Here is a 23,359-nt window from a genome sequence, read left to right on the forward strand (position 1 = left end):
ATCATTTATTTGAACACCATATTGCCATTGACCTCGAAATTAGATATCAAATTCGTTTTCGCATCTCAAATACCTTTCATTTAAACCTCTTACTGCAAAAGTCAACAAATATGTCCGGTTTGTGGTATGGGTCCTAAAAACTATCAATATCGAGCTCCATTGTCTTGAAGACCCAAATTATCTTGGTGAGCAAATACGTCCTATCTGGGGGTTGTTATGGTGGTAGGACGTCCCCTAGACAGTTGGTCCCGAATGTTGATATCAGATTCGTGGTATGCTCCCAAATAACTTTCATTAGCGCCCCACATTTCCATATTCGGCAAACATGACCTGTTTGGGGGTGTTTTGGGGGATGGGCAGCCACTCAGTGACATGGCCATGAAAATATGTCAGATTTGTGTTCTACTCTAAAATGCCTCTCATTTAAGCCCCATATTGCAATGGTCAGCAAATACTTCCTATTTGGGTGGTGGTAGGGGGTGGGTTGGCCCCCCTATAAATATATTTGGTGGGTTTTGGGGCTAAGGTGAGCTGCGTACCTGCAAAAGAAATTTTCGGTAACGGTAACGAAAATTTCGTTTGGGATGTGTCAATGCATTTCTTCAAGGCGAATTTAACAATGTGGTCCTCATGCGAACAGCCGGTCAGGTTTGATAGCATTAGGTCTGTTCGGGTACTTTTCCCGTAAAAAATTGCAGGAAAGTAAAAGCCATTTTACTCACTTTAAAAAATTTGCAAGCAAAAGTACGACGACAACTTTCAGTCGAAATTTGCAGAAAACAGCTGATTTTTGTTTTGGTTTGTTTTTTATTTGCTTGCTTGGAAATTTTTTTTTTTTAATAAAAAATGCTTGCGATACATTTGAGGTAAAATGCAAATTGCAAATTTTGCCCATGAACATTCCACTAAGGAACTGGGACAAACTGCTCACATATCAATGAGTGCAGTCGGATTCAAGTTTTTAAGCTCAATGATAAGGGTCCTCCTTTTTATAGCCGAGTCCGAAGGGCGTGCGGCAGTGCGACATCTCTTTGGAGAGAAGTTTTACATGACATAGTACCTCACCAATGTTGCCAGCATCGGATGGGAAAAATCACCACTGAAAAATTTTCTGATGGTCTCGCCAGGATTCGAACCCAGACGTTCAGCGTCATAGGCGGACATGGTAACCTGTGCGCTACGGTGACTTTTTGAGGAATTTCCTTAAATAAACGTCAATTTATTGACTCGAGAGTGAAAAGGCTAGAAGAGGAGCCATTTGTATGTCCGTGATCTCCGTACCGCTGGACAGCCATCACAAATTACCGTGCAATCTCATGGCAGCCGGTTGTACGTACCGCATTGGCCCTATGGAGTTTTTCAGTGTACAATATACTGCTAAAACAACAACAACAATCGTGCATCATCCGTTGCGCCAAGTCGCGCAAAACGCTGGTTCCATACAGAATCTCTACACTGATGCTGAAGAATCTGGATCTGCCTGGAGTTGATTGCCTTACCACTGTCCTCAAACTATTTGAACACTATTATAGTACTCGATATTCGCAAAATGGACAGTCTGAACCCGCTGCTGAAACCTGAAAAGGCCACGAGCAAGGGGGAGTCGTACAGACTTATCTCCCTTCTCTCATCAGTAGCCAATACGCATGAGGGACTACTTCTCCCGCTGCTCTCTTTGACAATTTTCATTCGCCAAGCATCAGCATGCTTTTCGAAGGCTGCATATTACTATAACTGATAACTGATGTGGGGCTAAGGGAGCTTTTTATTTGGTCATGTGGCGACTACACTTTGTTATCATTGAAGATATCTGTATCCTTTCACAATTGACATTTGCACTTTTTTTTTCTAATTCCACTTGTTTAACTGCCCAGCTAGATCCACTCAATCCCATGGCGGCATGGTGGTGGTAAATGTGGTCTCATTTGTACAACAACCACAAATCATATGGTGCAATCCGCCATCTTGTCAACAAGCTGATCGACGTTTTGCCATCACACACGAAAAAATTTGTGTGCGAGAAAGAAGATGACAAAAGGGAATACAAACAAAGATTTGATATCTTAATTCCATCAAACTTGGCCGGCTGTTAACAGCTGTTCGCGTGAGACCACCTTTATAAATCCGCCATGGGTAGTAGTAGAGGATTCGTTTCTTCCAAACTTAACGCATTTTGCCAAGGGCACTAGAACAGCACTCTTTTTAAAATTTTAGCGAAATCGGTTAATAATTAGGCCTTTTATAGCCCCAAGACGGATATATAGATATAAATGACGGGTCTACAGTTTTGAATCTTGGAATTCTGAGTAGGATGTTTTCTTTTCAAAACTTAATGACTTTAATTTAATGATGACTTCTTTCTTTTCCATTTTACAGAGAAAAAACAAGCGCTGGAAGACTCAACCAACAACAATGGCAACAACAACACCAATGCCCTGGCGACCAGCCCTCTACCACCCGATATGGTGGCATGCGAACAATGTGGCAAGGCTGAACATAAGACAAAATTGAAAAAGAAACGTTATTGTTCACCCACTTGTGCCCGCCAGGCTAAGGCTTCCATGGGTGGTCATGAACAACAACTGCAGCAGCAGCAGCAGCAACAGAATCAACATAGTGATAATAATGGAGGTGTGACAGCAGCTTCATTATCCCTAACTAATGCTACCAATAATGATGGAACATCAACGAATGTTAATAATCTTAGTAATAGCATGTCTATGGATATAAGTCAAACATTGGTGACAGCAGCAACGGCTCCCATGGTACCGGTTAATGTGGGTATGGTTGATACACCGCTAGTGGCTGCTATGCCCATGATGGCCGCTCCAACGCTGGCCCCAGCACCCGTACAATTACCTATGCCTGCTGCTGCTGCGGCCATTATGAATGATGTGGTGGGAGGTGGTGGTCAACAAACTGCCAATGCTCAAATAGCTGCCATACCCACAGCGGCGGCCACCATGAATGTGGCACCCAATACAGCTGCCACCACTGCCGCTACCGCCATGATGGATCAACAACAACCACAAATGGCCAATTGGACGGTGGCAGATGTTTGTGAATTTATTAAGAATTTACCAGGATGCACAGACTATGTGGATGATTTCGAACAGCAAGAGATTGATGGTCAGGCTCTGCTGTTGCTCAAAGAGAATCACTTGGTCAATGCCATGGGCATGAAATTGGGGCCGGCTCTCAAGATTGTGGCTAAAGTGGAATCAATGAAAGAGGTGTCAGCGGCTGCTTTAAATGCCGCCAATAATGCTGCTAATAATAGCATGGATATGCAATAAAGAAAGAATGAGAAGAAGACGAATTCTTCCAAATGTATATAATGCGAACGAGGAGGTGGTAGCCCTTTCTAACAAACTATCATACTCACACAGGCACACTAACCAGACATTAAACAAAGCATTATAAGCCGAGATACATTTACATTTATTTAGCATTATAATTAATTGAAGATGGCTGTATTATATAAACTTACTAAGAGAATTTTGAATATAGATATTAACTAAAGAAATACGCGGAGGGTGGGAGTAGGGGAGAGAATGAGATTCACTTTCATTGGCAGGTTAATCTTGTGTTTGTCAAACATTTGCTGAAGGGATATTTCAAATCTACTGCCCTCCCCCCCACATACACTGACAATTTCCACTAAGTTGTAAATAATTATTGATAAAAAAAAACCAACTATTCGTAATAATACTTTTAAATAATCTTATATACATATTTTTAAATGTCTCCTTCTTCCCCTCTAAAATTTGGGGGTTAAAAATCAACTCTTACAAGTGTAAATGATTTTGTTTCCATACCCTGGGGTTGGTGGCAAGTTGTCATCGCCGACACCTCACATCATTTAAGTATTCCCTTCTCCATTTTTTTTTTGATATTTTTTGTTTGTTTTTTTTTTTATACATACCTCTTTTTTAATAGTTTAAACTCTATTTATTTTTCACCCTTCCTCTACTAGAGGAACAACCTTCTCCCATACCTACTATCTTTAAGATACACATAGCATTGTAATTAGAAAACCTTTACAAAATTGAGTTAAAAAATGTTACGTGTTTTTTGCGTTTTTTATTTTACGATATTGCTGCTCCCTCTTTTTTAAGGAGTTTTCAATTTTATTGCAATAAACTCAGATTTTGTATGGCAAGTAGAGATTTTTTATTACTCCCTTTTTTGTAATACAACTACCCAAAATACATAGACATACCGTACAATAGAAATAAACAACAATGACTCTTTTTTTAGTTTTTAGTCGAGATTTTATGTTTCTTAGTTGCATAAGTAACTTTTTTTATTACATTAATAATTGATGAATAAATAAATTCACTGGGAAGTGTTTAAAACATTGTAAACTATGATGTTGCATTATTTACGGTTTGTTTGTAAGTGGCAACTTTTGCGACACTTTCTGGCGCCACTCCACGAAAGTTGTATGGTTGTAAATCGATCTAAAACAGAAATTGGTCTTTTTAGGAGATATATACTTTACACGATATATCCGTAGCGCATTGGTTAGCATGTCCGACAGTGACACTGAACGCCTGGGTTCGAATCCTGGCGAGACCATCAGAAAAATTTTCAGCGGTGGTTTTCCCCTCCTAATGCTGGCAACATTTGTGAGGTACTATGCCATGTAAAGTGGCATATTACAACTATACATGGCGATTTACAACTATACAACGAAAGTTGTATACTTGTATATTGATCTAAAACAGAATTTGGTCTTTTTAGGAGATATACTTCACACGATATATCCGTTGCGCAGAGGTTAACATGTCCATCTACAACGCCTAACGAATCTTGGCGAGACCATCAGAAAAAAATTTCAGCGGTGGTTTTCCCCTCCTAATGCTGGCAACATTTGTGAGGTACTATGCCATGTAAAGTGGTGCCGTATGCTGATGAAGTGGCAATTGCGGTTAGGGGAAAGTTTTCCAGCACTCTAAGATACTTCAGAACGCTTTACGTGCAACAACAAAGTGGGCTACCGAAAGTGGTCTGAGTATAAATCCGTGCAATACAGAAGTAGTTCTTTACACAATGGACGAAAACGTCTAGGTGAGTCTGATGGCAGACTGCCACTTAAACCTAACCTATGCCATGTAAAACTTCTCTCCAAAGAGGTGTCGCACACAAAAGTCTATATGATTCCTTAATATCAAACTCGATTAAGACTCGCCCGGTGCCACCACCCAACTTAGAGCCATGGTGACGAAGATAATACGAACACATTCCGTACAAGTGGTACTGAGTTCTATGAGCAAAATAATAGCGATATGTCGCTGCATTAGAATAAATTTCGCACAATTTCAATTGCAAATGTAATTAAATGCTCACGAAATGGGCCGAATCAACTCTGCTTCAATACTGTTTATGTTGTGTGTTGTTGTTTGACTTTTGTATTCTGATAAAGAAGAGTCCATTGCATTTCGCAATAATTTAATAAGCATTTTTGCTGTGAATGAAGCCAGTTCTCGGCTTTGAAAAAAAAAAATGATGAGCACATTCCGTAGAAGTGGTATTGTATTCTTTGAGTAAAATAGTAGCGACATGTCGCTGCGCCAATACAAATTTCGCTTCAATTAATTGCCAATGTAATTAAATGCTAACGAAATGGGTACCAATCAACTCTGCTTCAATTCTGTTGGCTTTGCAAGGCGGATTTAAAAAGGTGGTCTCACGCGAACAGCCGTTAACAGCTGGCCAGGTATGACGGCATTAAAATGCCAGATTTTTGTTTGCATTCTTTTTGTCTTCTTTCTCGCATATTCTCTGCTCATGTACGCACACGTATGCACACACTCACGCAAATTCCTTTGCGTGTGTTGGCAAAAGTACGATCAGCTTGATGACAAGATGGCAGCTTGCACCATATGATTTGTGTTTGTTGTATAAATGTGATCTTTGTTGTTGTTTGTGTTTTGGTTCGCATTCGCATTTTCGGTGCGAATGAAGTCATTGCCAGGCTAAAATGCGAACACATTCCGGAGAAGTGGTACTGAGTTCTATAAGCAATATAGTAGCGACATATCGCAGGGACAAGGCGCTGGCGGCATTCGCTTTCATTATTGACAACTGTGTGAATGTCGTCTACCTTCGTCAATTCACCGCCGGCGGTAATTTTGCTATGGCCGCCCAAGGAAACTGATCTTGTCACTTCGTTTTTTTTATTGCACGGAAAAATATAGTGGTTTGTGAAAGAAAACACCTGCATCGAAGTTTTGGAAATTTGTGTGGTAAGTTAATATTAAACGAGTAGTGAATTATCGGTTTTGCATCCTTGAAGTTTAGGATATTAGCTAGGTTATTGAATGTCAGCTGAGAATTGTTAGGTTTTAGATCCTAGAATATTAGAATGTTGGCTAGCTTCTATTTAATATCACGACTTAGGAAGTATGCAACTGGGGGTGGGTGCCTTAGAATAATCCGGTTGCAATTGGAATAGGTCTGGCCAGAAAGTGTTTTTACTTTTGTAGCCACAATATGTGGAGGTGGCGATCCTCGTCAAGTTCCATAGGTGAGCAAGCTAGTTCCGGTCCACAGAACCGATCGCCGCAGCAACGTTATGACCATTGGTTATTTAAAGATGCCAATAAATCACCTTGTCACATCGAGAATCATAGGCACTCAGTATTTAAGCAAGAGCCGGTGCCGCACAGCCTCTCACTGAGGCTCGCCACTCGATATTGCTGATTGCAACTTCAGCTACTCCGCATACGAAGCATACCACTATCCGCAAATTGTGCTTCTCGTGCTAACGATAAACACTACACACATTGGAGCTCAGGGTTTCAACCCGTGTGTGCTGTGCTCATAGTCATCGCGTGACACGTGGCCATTGGTTATAAGCTGAACAGAAACGTGTTGGCATCAACGCCAACCCAATAGGAATAGGCGGCTGTAGTTGCCAGGACGTAATTGAGCCAGAACTACTATGTTTTTCCGAAGGACGATAACTTCATCAGCGGACATGCAATCAAACCGTAGCTGTCAGCTATTGTATCCTAGTCAATGCAGTCCAAACTTACCTAATACCCTGCTTAATCCAGAGGTGTTCCTTTGTATTGGAGTACCTTTTACTCAACATTAGTGATGGTGTTATTTGCACATTGTAGTAGCTGGATCACACTACCCTTTTTTCAGATGTTGGAAAATTTTAGAATTTTCAGAGATCCGTCTCCCGGTACATGCAAATTCTTCAACATCAGAGTAGATATTTTGTAGGGTTTAGCGCCTAGGAGGATTTGGCGCTGCGGAAGACATTTGGGATTTCTTCAATTGTTATTTTCGTATCCGGTAAGTCTGTGCCTAAAAATTTGGGGTCCACCTGAATTATTTTACCAGCTGCTATAAAGCGAGCGGCTGCTTGGGGTAGTTGTTATTGTAGCAAGATTTGTATTTGGAAGTAGCGATCTTCATTAAACAAGCTTGTTATTGTTGTAACCACATTTTCATGTGGTGGTGGCGATCCTCGTCAAGTTGCTATAGGTGAGCAAGCTTGTTCGGGTTCAAAGGTCGGATCGCAATGGGAACAGGAGGGTGGCCATTGGTTATTTAAAGGCGCCAACAAAACCGTCTTGTCATATCGAGCATCACAGGCACTCAGTATTTGTGCATGCATCGGTGCCGCCCAACCTCTCACTGAGACTCCGCTCGATACCTCTGATTGATCGCGATTGCCGTAGCTAAGCTTCTCGTGACAACAATGAACACCACATAGATCGGAACTCAATGTTCCAGCCTGTGTGGTGCTCTCACAGCTATCCCGTGCAGATGGTAGGAGCTTAGTGAAGCAGCGAAGGGGTGTGATCTCAAAGAAGCTACGGATTGCCAGCATATGCAGTGTCGCTAAAGGACATGCCTGACAAACTGTAGCAATCAATCATAATTATGCTGGGGCCTCCCCATTCACCATGCAAAGCTACAGTACCCTTTCCAAAAGAAAAGTGTACCAAAACTAACCATCCAAAAGAATAGAGTACCAAAATTACCCTTTCCAAAAGAAAAGGGTACCAAAGCTACCCTTTTCAAGGGAAAAGGGTTCTAAAACTTCCCTTTCCAAAAGAACAGGGTACTAAAACTAACATTTCCAAAAATGAAAGGCACTAAAACTAACCTTTCCAAAATAAAAGGGTACTAAAGCTACGCTTTTCAAAACAAAAAGGCGATAAAATTAAGGTACTAAAACTGTACTTTCAAAAGAAAAGGGGTCTAAACCTAGCTTCAAAAAAGAAAATTTAGTACCCTTTTCAATAGAAAGTACTAAAACTACACTTTTCAAGAGAAAAGTTTACTAAAACTACACTTTCCAAAAGAAAGGGGTACTAAAACTACCGGTTCTAAAAGAAAATGGTACTAAAACAACCTTTACCAAAAGAAATGGTACTAAAACCACCGTTTCCAAAAGAAAAGTTAGTTCCTTTTGTTTTCACAATTTCCGTTCCCAAAAGAAGGGGTATTAGAACTACACTTTCCAAAAGAAAAGGGTACTTAAACTACCGTTTCCAAAAGAAAAGGGTACTAAAAGTACCCTTTCCCAAAGAAAAGGGTACTAAAACTAAGCTTTCCAAACGAAAATTGTACTAAAACTAACCTTTTCATAAGAAAAGGGCACTGAAACTACCGCTTCCAAAGGAAAATGGTACTAAAACTACCCCTTATAAAGAAAAGCGTACTAAAACTTCCATTTCCAAACTAAATGGGTACTAAAACAACCGTTTCCAAAATAAAAGTTTACTAAAACTACCCTTTTCAAAAGAAAAGGGTAATAAAACTACCCTTTCCAAAAGAAAAATTTACTAAAACTACCCCTTCCAAAAGAAAAGAGTACTAAAAATACTCTTTCCAAAAGAAAAGGGCATTAAAACTATTATTTCCATAAGAAAAATGTACTTAAACTACCATTTCCAAGTGAACAGGTTACGAAAATACCCTTTCCAAAAGAAAAATGTAGTAAAACAACTGTTTCCAAAGAAAAATAGTACTAAAAGTAACCCTTCCAAAGGAAAACGGTACTAATACAACCCTTTTTAAACGTAAAGAGTACTAAAATTGCCCCTTCCAAAATTACTACCATTTCCAAAAGTTCTAGAATTACCCTTTCCAAAAGAAAAAGGTACTAAAACTACGGTTGCCAAAATAAAAGTGGTCTAAAACTATCTACTAAAAAAAACTACCAAAAATACACTTTCCAAAAAAGAGTACTTAAACTACTCTTTCCAAAAGAAAAGGATACTCACACTACCCTTTCCAAAAGTAAAGGATACCAAAACTACCTGGATTGCATCGGGGATTTCGTCGATCTTACCATCGAACTGGCAACGCAATACTCTGGCCGATGCTGCTGCACATATTGCTGTACGCAAGAACTACGAGGAATCACATTCCGACATCGCATTTAGCCGACTGCTTTTGTCAGTGTATACTTCCGCATCCTATTTAACCTATAAGTTATAGACTATATTGAAATTCTTGATAGGGCTTCACGTCAAATCGGCGGACCGGATTATATGGGGTTCATATATATTTATAAACTATCTGGGCGACATTGTTGAAGACCTATTTCTTACACTTCTTTTACTACATTTCAACCAAATCGGATATGTGAACCTATCTGGATGGTATTTAGTCAAAATGTTTACGGGATAGTGGATTTAATGTACCAAATTTCAAATTAATCGATACAAAATTTAATCCTTCGGGGGTCGAAGACGAGTAATCCGTAAAACGATTTGTGCGGCAGTTGTATTGGGACTATATTTATTCATGGACCTTTATTGGTAGTAATTTTTCCCAATATTGAGGGGCAAAAGCGCACTTTACATACCGAATTTCAGCATAATCGATCAAAAATTAAAAGCTTAAAGGACCAAAGAAGGCTAATCAAAAGATCGGTTTATACATAATAATTTTGTTCCAGGCGCAGGGGAGCGGGCCCGATCCGGCTAGTCATTTATAAAATGTAATGAGTTTTTTTTTTTAATTTAACTTAAAATGTTTATAACTCCCTAAGTAACAATCTAATTGCCCAAACTATATGACCCAAAAATAACATACCAAATAATGACAAACACAGATTTTTGTTAGTTAAGAGCGCTATATCGTGAAAATTTATTTGATTTTTTTATATTTAATTATTATTGGTTCTCAAAGGTGTTTCTGTGATCTATTGATTTTTTTATTAAGTCGTTACATTTTCAATGTTCTTTTTTCATAAGGAAATGATATATTTTCTTTATTTTTATTATTATTTTTTTTTGATAAATTTCCAACTAGAATTGAATTTCCTTTATTTATATTTTTCTCTGTCAGTTAAAGCGTTGTTTTGATTTGATTTTCTTATTATCTTTTTTACAAATTCGAGTGAGAAAATTAAGATTTTTGGTTTTTTAATTTTTTCTGGATTTGAAGAAACTCTAAACAGTTTTGTTATTTATTTACACTAAATTTTAAATAATTTTTTATATATTTTTTTGAATCATCTACAAGGTGAAAAAATGTGTACGAAAATGGTCCGGGAGTTTAAATTTAAATGTATGTATGTGTATAATTTATTTTTCACTTGTTTTAAAGGGCTTGTTTCATAAATTAAAATTGGGAATGAAATTTGAAACTGTCAGTTATAAATATTTTACACAAATTATACCAAAATTCTGTTATTATTGAACATTTTTCTTTTTAAAAAAATTCAATTAACATAAAATGTGTAGAACTTCACCAATTTTTCTCACGTTTGAATTGCACTTGTGAATTCAATAACCATTCTTAAAGCTTTTTCAGTTTGTCAAGTAATTAGGATTCTGGTACTATTGAACATTTTTCTTTTAAAAAAATTAAATTAACATAAAATCTGTAGAACTTCACCAATTTTTCTCACGTTTGAGAGCCTTTTTCAGTTTCTAAAGTAATTAGAATAACTAAATGAGGCTCTTGTCCCCTAAGACAAATATTTAAAAAGTAAGATCACTATAAAACTCGCCCTGAATAACTTTGTGAATCTATTTAAAAAATGCAATTGTCTCCATGGAGGATATAGTTTTAAAAAATATTTTTTATGATTTTTTTTTCTGATAATTTTCTATATACATGGTTTGTTTGTTAAATGGCAAATTGCTAATGCTTGCTTTTTATTTATGTTAAAGGTTTTAATGGTGTTTTATTATTTTGAATGTAAATATTTATATTTTTTAAAGCAAACTTTTTATTCACAGCCGTTATAATCCAATATTTGTGTTTTTAACGTACATATTTCATTCGAATTTATTCCTTGTTTTGGTTGTGGGTTAATCAATTTAAAATATTTTTATTTTGAACGCTTTTGTTCTTTTTTTTTTTTGGTTTTTAATTTGAATGGTCCTTTGAAACATTTGTTTTGTTATCCTTTCCCTTGCAACATATTACTCAGGGTTCCTATAATAATTTCTATGCTTAATATTTTTTTTATTAAAAATTTAGAGCAGTTTTGAAATGAGTTTATGCTCACCTTTTAACTACCACCATAATTTGCAAATGAAATCAATACCTTAATAACAGGGTTTGAGTGATAAATTGTTTTTTTGACATGCGTGTAAGGCGATTAAAAAAAATACAAAATTCAATAAGACATGTTTTTGTTACCCGAAAAAGCCTTTTTTCATAAACAGATAACACATTTTCGTGATTGAAACTAATGCATCGATTATGGATTGCAACCATGGTTGCGTTGCCCAAATGTATATACATGAAAAAAAAAATTAATTTAAAGCTGCAAATTGTTGGCAGCATTAGTATGGAATTGAATACAACAATTTAAATTTCTATAACAAATTTGTCCGTCCGGCAACTGAACTTAAGATTACAATCTTTAATCAACCGATAAAACTAAAAAGTATATGTTTTGCGTAACTAATATAATCGAAATATGGATCTGAAATTTAACTTGGCTGAACTACACTAAAATACATGTGGTAATTGTGAAGTGATTACTATCAATGAAATGTTCTCTCCAGCTACGAGTTTGATTTAAGGAGCTACACATTTTAAGTTAATTATTATTTTATACCCATCATTGTATGGAGATGTCTTTTCGTTTTCCACACATCGAACGGTTAATTTAGGATCCTATAAAGTATATGTATGTATGTTCTCCGTCGTTCTAAAATTCCAAAGTAATGAAGCCTGTTTGTCCGTCTGCAATCTTTCAAAATAACGATATTGACACGAAATAGGCAATAAACGCATTAAAGGCGTGCAAATTTACAACTGAACGTACCAGTTTCGACGTTTTTCAACATGCAGTGAGTACTAGGGTGATAACTTTTACAACCTCATATCCCGGTGTCATATTTTGATGAGTTTTTATCTAAGATTGGATAAAATCTGACATATAAGGCGATTCGTAAAACACCTCGTGCACAAAATGATTAAACAAATTTCAAAAAAATTTAATTTCAAAGTAGTTTGTATGTAATATTTTCTAACATTTTAATGGAATAACAGTTCTTTTAATGTTTAATAGACAAAAGTTCATTCATTCGTGCAACAGGAAATAATTTATGAGAAAAAAATCCAAAAAGTCATCACCCTAATGAATAAGGTCCTAAGGTACTTGCTGGGTAGAATATTATTGAATACTTCTATACAACTTAGTTTCCCTGCATCATATTTTCTATAATTTTAACTGTAATGCGATTCGATAAAAAAAACTTCACGCACAAAACGATTTAAAAAACCACAATCACAAAAATTTAATTTTAAAGCGGTGTGTTCGCGACCTATTTCAATATTTAAATAGAATAAATTTTATTTTAGTCATTGATGGGCAAAAGTTCCTTTATTCGTGCTACAGGAAATAATTGTTGAGAAGAAAACTCAAAAGGTCATCACTCTAGTGAAAACTGATAAGTAGAATTCAGTTTCTTTCATAAGATGATATTGTTATTTATTCAACCAGGTCAATTCTGAGCGATCATAGAGAAAAATAGAGTAACATTTTTGTTTTCGTTTGGGTTGCTAAGATGCTGATACTACACGAAGTTGGTTACACTGTACATGAGCTTCTGTTCGTTATGTGGGGCTGTGCCTTAGTGCCCATCCACGATGTACACACAAACGAACAACTGTAATTTAAGAACAAGAAACAAAATAAACATCTATTGTACCTCAGTCTAATACAACACATACTTGTTTCTCTCTATTATTGTTCAATGAGCATGCAAAAGCATTTATACCAATAGCATAAAATAAGTATATGGTATATCTCAAGGCGTATTTATAAGGTGGCCGCATCGGCGAATTGCTACAACAAAGCATCTTTTTTGGGAACTTGATATGTCAAAATTTGTGAACATGGCGAATTTAATTCGATTCGCCGCGGCATTAAAAATTGTTCGGCATATTTGATTCGACCAATCAGAGCAAACAGAAAGAAGTTAATTAATTATTATTAATTTTTGAGTGTCAAGAAACAAGAAATTTAAAATTTTTCAAAATTCCTATTAGCTCCAGACAAAACCACCAAGACGGCAGATTTAAATAGCTTTCACTATCTTATTGTAGCGGTAGTGCAGCTACAAAGAATGTCTTTAACCTCCAAGCGACACCAGAATAGTTCTGGCTCAATTCAATGCCTGGGATTGATTCCAAAATCGTAGACGTGTCGCGATTATAACCAGGATCCACACATCTCATGTGTCAAATGCATGACTCTTTAGTGGATATGAGGATTTGTGCTGCATTGAGTTCATTCGATTTTGATGAGCAGGATATTTAGCGTACCACTAGCAAAGGGCTCAATTAGTAATATTGTGACTAGAGCTCAAGGACGGGTTTTGTATTCCTTTTTGAGGCTCTTGGATAATTGTGATATTTTAAGATCGTTTGTAAAGCGAGGTTGTTAAAATTGGTTGGCTACGAGTATGATGTGTTCATTTTGGTGTATGGTCGTTCATGGCGCAAGTTGAGGAGCAATCCAAGATCGTATCGGGGCATTAGTCCGTGTTAGTAAAAGTATTGGAAAGAATAATGGTGACAAGATTTGGGGAGGGCTACGAGGGTACTCTCCGTACCAGTTCGGCTTTCGGGAGGATGCCAGAATCCATGTGCAGAACTGTTGTGAGAGAGTCGAGCACTAAATATGTCCTTGGCATATTTGTCGATTTTAAAGGCGCGTTTAATTACCTTTCATGGCGTAGTGTGTTCACGAGATTAGGCGAAATTTGTTGTCGGGAACTTTATCTCTGGCGTATTTACTTCTGTGATAGAGGAGCTTCCGTGGTTGGTGCTAGCGATACGGTTTGGAAGGATATTCAGCATGGCTGCCTTCAAGCGTCAATGTGTACTCTATATATATGGAACCTTATGATGGATCCCCTGCCGGGAACGTCTCGCTGAGTCCTTCAAAATCAGTGCATATGCGGATGACCTGCTCATCCTGGTTGAAGAAGATTCTAGAATTGCGCTGGAAACTCCCGATGAGCTTGCATGGAGCGTGAAAGGAGCGATCATGTTGGTGTTGATTTCGCGGAGGACAAAACCGTGACAATTTTGCTCAAAGCCATGTTGTTGCGGAATCGTCCTCTTACGATTCGATCTGGCGGAGCTAGGATAAGGAACGTAGCACCATTTGGGCCGGGTGAAGCAGAAGATTACTGTAGTAGCCGGAATGGTTAAGAGTATTCTGAGAAGAGTCCCTATTCGTCGCGTTGTTAGGTTCATATATGGTGGTCTATTTTTTGCTTATGGAGCGCTGTATAAAATTGCTGTGACTGTCCTTGGACAAAAAAGGTTGGCAGCGCTTGCTTGCTGTTTAGACAGATGCACTATAGGTATTACTTGGCGCGCCCCCGCTTGATTTACTGGTTAGTTACATGGCTGTTCTGTATAGTGTGAAAAAGGGAATTTCATTATTGCGTGAGAATTGACTTACTGCTTCTGTGCTAGCAGATGGGGGTGTTAGTCAGCTTAAGGCACTCCTTTTGGAGCGTCTTGATGATAGGACTAAAAGGCCGAACAGTGACAATGGTCGGGTCATTTACGAATTTATTCGCTTCATTATGACAGGGCATGGCTCCTTTCATGCATTTTTGCATCAAAGGAACTTGTCCGCGACTGCAGGTGACCTGAGGACTGAAGGACGGAATGCCCGTACTGTTAGAGATTTAGGCGCGATGGGAATTAGCGAGGCAGTATGGGATTTCAGTAGGGCCCTTGAAGACGAGACGACTGTTGCAAGGCTGGCCATGTTTTCCCGGGAAATATTTATTAGGAGAAGGACAAGACTTAGTAAAGGCATGCATATTCGCTGTACTGGCGACCGAGTGATTTGGTGATGCGCATGAAATGGCCTGGCACCTGCCTTGCCCATGTTGATGCTGCGGCGTTTGGCAGTCGTTGTTTCCCGTAGCTTTTGTGGTTGTGATCGGTCATCCGTGAGGGCGGTCGCGTTGCTTGTTGAGTCCCATGTTAGAGCTGATATGTGTGGCGTAGCCTGTGAGGGCTGCCGTGTCATGTTTGTATTTGTGTATATCGTCCTGATGTATGTTGTTTTGGTACATACTCTTGTATGCTGGCTATAGGTCGGCTTAGGGCGATTCCTTTCTTCAAGATGACTAGTCCGGAACTGTTTGGGGTTCAACTGGTAGTAGTCTCTTAATGCTACGAAGTCAGACCGAAGACTTTAATCTGGTATCACGGGTGTCAGGAGAACCTGGAACTTCAGTTCCAGCCTGACTATGGTTTGTACCCAAGTCGCGGGTAGAGCATAAGGTCGGCGTGGAATTACGTTTTTTAACGGGTGCCGTGACCCATAGATCGGAAGGAGTTTTAGGTAGTGCTCCGCTCCTAACCAAGTGGATGAACACGTCCAAATACGTGGGAACAAATTGATATTCATGAATGGGTTACCACGTTGGTAGACGCATTTTATTCACCCTTGGGCATCGCAGGTTTAGACCATGATGGCAGGCATCTGCGTTAAACACGACATACGTGTAGAATCATGTTAAATAATATTAATGCTTTCATTGTGATACGGATCCAGGTGTATAATGTCGAAAGCGGGTCAGAGCAGCATGATAATCCAGGGTATTTGGTCAAACCAAAGTATTGCGGCAGCAACTTGAAGGGCAGGAGGTTTTGTTAAAACCAAAAGAACAAACAACTGTTTTTACATGTACTAATGATAATAGTGATGTTTATTTCTATGCTAAAAGAGCAACGGATTGAAAACAATAAAGGGGACCGCACACATACTTACCGCAGTCTTTCACCTTCTTCTCAATTGAGATAAAAAATTATATGATTTTGCTCTTGAAATTAAAAATGTAAATGAAGAAGGGTGGAAAGGACAGACTGCAATATGCAAGTGTCAAAAATTGAGATCATTCACGATAGGCTGGACATGTAAATAAAGGACAAAAACAACTGTCCAGTTGAGGCCAATTAGTCGTTCCGCAACACAAAGAAATTTGGTGATATGATTTTCAACTTGTCTGCCGATATTCAAACTGTATGTAACAAAAACATGCCTATTGTACTTCTAGTATTTAGGTAAACATATGAGAGTTATGGAATGATCTTATGCTAAGTTCCTAAATTTTTTTCTGTTTTATACATTTTATTTTGCCGTTCCCTCCACGCCTTATAACTGGTACTGTGGATGCCACATTTGTTTCTATTATTTATGTTTTTTTTAAGTCAGGGGGTTCTTTGCTTCTTGTTCTTGGTACAGAGTAATTGAAGTATCACTTGAGGATGAGTTTACCTTTATAATTTATACGATATTTTAATTTTTAAATACTTGTTTTTCTTTCCACTCATAATTGAATGTGCGAGTATATATGAACGGTATTTTTTTTTAATTTTGTATGACTACATATTAAACATGGTTGTTGTTTTCATTGTTAGTTCAATAAGTAAAAAAATTTTCTAATCTATATTCATCATCATCATCTTTGTGGATGAAAATTTTATATATTTTTTTTATTTAGTTAATTATTTTAAATTGAAACGTATTGTTGTCACTATAAAGTGTTGATTTGTTCATTTTCTTCATCTGTTTTTACACGAAGACAGTCGTTATGACAATGAAATAACAAACGAATGTGATTGCACACAACGCGGTTTCGGTTGAATTGATGGTGGTTGGTGATGACGATGATAATAATGGTGGCGAGTATGATTTGAGTAGTGGTGACATTGTTACAGGGTGAAACAAAAGTTGGTGCTAAGAGAAATACCAAATGATGGAACTTTTTCTCTAGAATAGGGATATGAATTTGGAATTGGTACACCTACCTACTCAGGATTCCAATTTTGAAGCATGTTTAACATAGACTTTACTAGGAACCTTTAGAGAATAGTGAATTCAAACTAACGGAAGTTTAGTTTAAACCAATTTCGGAAAGTAGCTGGAAACTTCAAACATGCTATTTTGAACTCTAATACCGACCGCTATGTGACATGTCCGATATTTCCGCTTTAATTTCGGGATCTTTTTTTGTTGGAACGCCAATTCTTATACGGCTGGAACCAATAATCAATGAAGTGTCACCTTAATTTATAACCTCTCCGCCAACGATTGAAGGCAATACCCCATTTCTTCAAACGTTGCAAAGAATAGAGTCCGTCGGACTTCGTAATAATTTAATAGGCATTTCTGCTGCGAATGAAGTCAGGACTAGGCTTTATGGGGTAATGTCCTACTCAATCAAATGGAAAAGGTTTGTTGCTTCAAAATCTATTATCCAATAAAAGTAATCACGTTTTAGTAAAGTAATCAGCATTTAGACGTGGTATAGTTTTTTGAAGCGGTGTTTGGAGTCTTATCTGCAACTACCATATTTCTTTCCACCAATCGTTTTTAACTGGATAACAGGGGACTAACGCAGCTACCAACCGTCAGTTTATCCACTTGTCTGTTCTTCCACACATTCCATTTTTCGGTCATTAGCATCAGCAAATGGCATAATGTATGTATCTATACTGCACGATATGGTATATGACGAAATGCGAACCCCAGGCTTCACTTTATGGGCGATCCTCATATGACACACTATAACCGAGGCAAATGGGCACGCTGTAGGTTTAACTCTGCTTCGTATCATGGATTCCCCATTGCTTTCCGCGACTCATAGATAGATAGACGATATTGCCATGTAGACAATTATAATTTAACTGTAAACCCCTTGCCTTTTCTTGAACTCGCGAATCTTCTAGACAAAGATTTTGATCGCGACGAGCTGGTCTAACAGTCGTTGACGATTGCCTCGTCATGAGGAATAGTGTCCTTTAGTTGAATCAGTGTTCTGTGAATCTTTTGTATAAATTACAAGATAAATTACAGAAGAGTCTTGAAAAATTTTGGAAACGCGCAAGGAGTATTAAACGAGTGTTTTCGAATATTTTTCAAATATTGTGATTTAAAAGTTGCGCGTTATTCGAACGACTCGACGTACTCATCCGACGGATTCTTTTTCTGCAGAGATAAAATTGGCTTTGAAAGTTAGCTTCTGAACTAGATGATGGTGCCAACTACTTACTCGCTGGACAACTGGGCAATGATATCGTAGAAGAGAGTTTCGCGGCTCTTAAGAAAAAAAATTGCGGAATAATCTTCGAGAAGATTGTTTTACGCATCGCGCATACGAACGTTCTTCCAAAATTATGAAAAATGTTTGCAGAGTTGTGGGTAAGGTGCTGATGTGTTTGTCAGGATTTTCTTTTAAGAGAAAAACTTGGGCATAGGAAGTCCAAATGATTTAAGTTTCCTTCCTTTCCTTTTCCTTTGAAAACTTTTTTTTACATAATTTAAAATCATAAACACCATTTTGATTCACCCTGTCAAGTTGAACTTAAGATTTTGTGTGTAAAGGTACATTGAGTAGGTTGTTTTTTATGAGCGATGACTTTGTATTATACATTATTGTTGTGAATTTCTTATTAAATTATAAGAATTGTTCTTGGTAATAAAAATTTATCTACTTCGTTATACGACATGGTCGTGTTCAGGGGGAAATATGAAAATATGGTGTGCTTGTCGACTAATATTCGAGGGTAAGTGAATTGTGGAGTGTGTTTTGAATGTAGCTATCAACAAGATTTTGTTATGGGATTTCTTCGAGATTTAAAAAATTTTTTAAAGGTATTTTTTCAAATTTTTTATTTTTTTGTTGTTGTTTTCAATTTAAGAATATAAGGGACTACGAGTTTTATTGTTTTCTTTTATTTTTTTGAAAAATTATTATCCATTTCATAAATAGGTTGCAACTTTTATTTCATTCATTTTGTTGATTTTGTATATGCTTCTTTTTTTTCTTGTTTGTTTTGGGGCCTTTTATTTAGATTAAGATTTTTAGTTGATTAATTTGTTGGTTTTGTTTGGTTTATAAAAAAGTGTGCTAATTGCAATGTTTAGATTTTTTATTGTTATATATTTTTTTATTATTAAATTTAACTATCACTAGGTATTGTTTGGTTTTTATTAATGAATTTCATTAAATAATTGTTTCGCTTAATTGATTTGAGTTTATATAGATTTTGGATTTTTCATTCTAGAGTTTTTCATTGTTTTTGTTTTTTTTTACATAAATTTCATTTAAATCTTGCATTTATCTAATTAAGAATAAGTTTTAGAATTATTATTAATATTATATATTATAATAATTAATTAATTATTTGGCTCAAGTTATAAGTTTAACAATGAGTTTCCCAGAAATGTTAGCATTAAAGTTGAAACGGCTAAAGGTGATATAGATGGTGCTGCCGTACTGTTGCCAGCCAAAATTTCAGCTCGTTTACGCATGCGTTCCTAGAGACAAGTAAAAGATATGAAAACAACCAAATTAGAAAATTGAAATAAAAACACAATTAAGGTTAGTAAACAGATTGCTAATGTTATATATCATAGCACAACTCCACTCCATGCCTTGGAAAGTTTTTATAGAGTAATAATAGTATATGAAATGTAGAGAAATATTTGACAGGCATGGTTTGCAGGATGACGGCATTCCTTTATATAGGTAGTCTTTTATTTATTGCATTTATCTGCTGTTTACCTTTTTTGATTGAGCCACCTATGTTTACAGCTCTAGTGCGTTAGGTAATATTTTAGAATATAATAGGGTTTTATAATATAACTCTTGGGTTACTGTTTCTCCTCTGGTATGTTAAAAAACTTCAATTTCTCTAAAAGTAAAATATTTAATAAGTTTTCCATAACAATAAACATCTTCTAGCATATTGGTTTGAAACCACTATATGTCTGATATTTTATCATAGCTTCATGTTTTATTGTAATAGATATTATATAGAATTTAAGGAAAAGCAAGCTTTTTAAGTTTATTAACTAAAAATAAAAAAAATGTTTGTCTTTAAAGAACATTTTCTTTAAATGTTGTATTTAGAAACAATTTCAATGAAATTTAGTCTTTTGGAAGAAATTTTATTCAAGTTCTGTGTTTTGGTAAAAATTTCAAAAAAAAAAAAAAAATTGTCTTCAGAAAAAATTTCTTTGAAATTTTGTCTTAAATGTCTTTTTTTCTTCAATGAAATATTTTCTAAAGACAAAATTCTAATGAAATTTTTTCTTAAGAAAATTTCAATGCAATTTTTTTCTAAAGACAAAATTTCAATGATATTTTTTTCAAGAGAAAATTTCATTGAAATTTTTTTAAATAAAATTTAAAAAATTCTCTTTTTTGTCTTTGGAAAAAATTTCATTGAAATTTTGTTTAAAAAAAATCATTGAATTTTTGTCTAAAAAACAATTGCATTGAAATTTTGTCAAAAAAATTTTCATTGAAATTTTCTCGTTAAAAAAATTTAATTGAAATTTTGTCTTCAGAAAAAATTTAATTGAAATTTTGTCTTCAGAAACAATTTCATTGAAATTAAGTCTTTAAAACTAATTTCATTAAAATATTTTCTTAAGAAAAAATTTCATTAGAATTTTGTCTCTAGAAAAAATTTCATTGAAATTTTGTCTTGAAAAAATCATTCAAATGCTGTCTTGAAAAAAATTTTATTCAAATTTTATCTTTAAAAAATTTTCGATGACATTTCGTCATTAGAAAAAATTATTGCAATTTTGTCTTTAGAAAAAATTGTGTTCAAATTTTGCCTTTAGAAAAAATTTTATTAAAATTTGTTTTTAGAAAAAAAATTCATTAAAATTTTGTGTTTGGAAAAAATTTCTTTAAAATTTTGTTTTTGAGAGAGATTATGTCTTTTATTCAAATTTTGTCTTAAAAACAATTTTATTGAAATTTTGTCTTTAAAAAGAATTCATTAAAATTTTCACTTTAAATAAAATATAATTGGATTTTGTCTTAAGAAGAATTTTATTAAAATTTTGTCTTAAAAAAAATTCATTGAAATTTTGTCTTTAAAAAGAATTTATTGAAATTTTGACTTTAACAAAAATTTAATTGGAATTTTTTCTTAGGATAAATTTCATTGAAATTTTGCCTTTAGAAAAAATTTCAATGAAATTTTGTATTTAGAAAAAATTTCAATGAAATTTTGTCTTTAGAAAAAACTTCAATGAAATTTTGTCTTTAGAAAAAATTTCAGTGAAATTTTATCTTTAGAAAAAATTTCGATGATATTTTGTCTTTAGAAAAAATTTCAATGATATTTTGTCTTTAAAAAAAATTTCAATGAAATTTTGTCTTTAGAAAAAATTAGAATGAAATTTTGTCTTTAGAAAAATTTTCAGCTGTGGTTTTCCCCTTACTAATGCTGGCAACAATTATGAGGTATCCTGCAATGTTAAAATTTCTTTATCAAGTGGTGTCGCTAAGCGACACGGCGTTCGGACTCGGCATGAAGTAGGCCGCTTTTATTTGATGTTAAACTTTAATCAGACTGCACCTTAGAGACATGGACCAACCGGATGATATATGCCTCTTCAACGAACCAGCGTAGAGCAAAGATCTGACTTCGACTTTTCGCCCGAACAACTGCCAAAACGCATTATAAAATGACATGGTTCTCAATACAACCAAAGAAACGTGCGATCGTGAAGGTACGTGTATAGGTAAAATGAGAGAAAGAGAAACACAAACAAAGAGACATAAACACTATTTTTAACTTTGATGACCAAAAACACTACTTCAAGTGTGGCAAAACCGAATGACGCTCGGTTTCAAGCGTCAAAGTTGAAAATATATTAACTTCTCCGCGATGCTTTTGTGGAATTTGTGTGCAGAGTTGCATTTTTGCAACGCGATGCTCAAAACCAAAACTCAACGCGCTCATGCTGTTTTGGCATTAATACCGACAAACAGGCGGTTGTTTTCGGCTGTTCCCGTGAGACCACCTTAATGAATCCACCCTGATTGGTGACGAAGAAAATGCGAACACGATCCGTAGAAGTGGTACTGAGTTCTATAAGCAAAATAGTGGCGACATGTCCCTGCGTAAGTAATTAAATGCTCACGAAATGGGGGTCAATCAACTATGTGCCAACGAAGTTGGCTTTGTTGTTTGACTTTTGTTTGTGTTCTGGCAAAGAAGAGTTCGTCGGATTTTGCAATAATTTTCGCTGTGAATGAAGTCAGTACCAGGCCTTTAGCGCCAAATAGTAGCGACATTTTGCTGCGTCAGTATATGACTTTGTTTCAATGCTGTTGTGCGTTGTTGTATATATTCTAGCGACGAATAGAATTCGTCGGATTTTGCAATAATTTAATACGCATTTTCGCTGCAAATGAAGTCAGTACTATGCTTAAATGCAGTTTAATGACTCACGTCAGCGGGTTTTATAAAGGAAACAGATTATTGAGATATTAAACAGGTTGTAATGATCAGTGTTAACGTAAAAGGTGATTATTTAGCTATAATCATTTTGCCAACACTGGTTTAAACAGCTCACTTACGTTTTGTTGTTGTAGTAGTGTGTGTTTTACACCGAGGCTGCAGCCCATGCCGATGAAGTATTCTATCGGGTGAATCTGATACGTACAACTGGCTGCCATGGGATTGACAGTTTGGTCTATAATTTAACCATGAATCATCTTACAAACGAACAACGCTTGCAAATTATTGAATTGTGTAATAAAAATGCATGCTCTGTTAAGAAAGTTAAGATTTATAAGTCTTGTAAGCATTTCTTAATTCCTTTATTTCGTTTTTCTTTTTTAAAAAGTTGTTTTCAAAACCTTCCATACGTTACTTTAATTAAAATCTAAAAATTTCTTGTTTTTCCTCTATAGCCCTTGACATGCGAACCCCCTTAAATACATGCGGATTGTTGTACCTGTGCAAATAAATGCCATATCCGTTTATAACGGCAACCCTTGATCAAGCAAATACAACTCTGTGTTAAAGGAAAAAGCGGGCAGTATACTATTAAGCTTTGTAAAGT

The 23,359-nt window shown here is 35.9% G+C and overlaps 2 protein-coding genes across 9 annotated transcripts in view; one reads left to right on the forward strand and one right to left on the reverse strand.

Annotated features, from left to right (window-relative positions):
- Positions 1-4,367, forward strand: part of LOC106093251 (polyhomeotic-proximal chromatin protein) — a 32,087-nt gene extending 27,720 nt beyond the window's left edge. For all 3 annotated transcript variants that reach the window (XM_013260293.2, XM_013260291.2, XM_013260295.2), the window contains one exon: positions 2,377-4,367. In XM_013260293.2, the coding sequence (XP_013115747.2) occupies positions 2,377-3,296 (920 nt within the window). In that variant the 3' untranslated portion in view covers positions 3,297-4,367. The remainder of the gene's footprint in view (positions 1-2,376) is intronic.
- A 15,087-nt stretch (positions 4,368-19,454) lies between these two features.
- The window catches only part of LOC106093250 (uncharacterized), a 115,452-nt gene continuing 111,547 nt past the window's right edge, over positions 19,455-23,359 (reverse strand). For 5 of the 6 annotated variants that reach the window (XM_059366808.1, XM_059366809.1, XM_059366812.1 and 2 more), the window contains exon 5: positions 19,455-19,801. In XM_059366808.1, coding sequence (XP_059222791.1) covers positions 19,679-19,801 — 123 coding nt within the window. In that variant the 3' untranslated portion in view covers positions 19,455-19,678. Of the gene's footprint in view, positions 19,802-20,048; positions 20,179-23,359 lie in introns of all 6 variants that reach the window. The other variant, XR_009398016.1, reaches the window with a different exon arrangement.

The sequence above is a fragment of the Stomoxys calcitrans genome, chromosome 4 (assembly GCF_963082655.1).
Source record: "Stomoxys calcitrans chromosome 4, idStoCalc2.1, whole genome shotgun sequence".
Taxonomy (NCBI): domain Eukaryota; kingdom Metazoa; phylum Arthropoda; class Insecta; order Diptera; family Muscidae; genus Stomoxys; species Stomoxys calcitrans.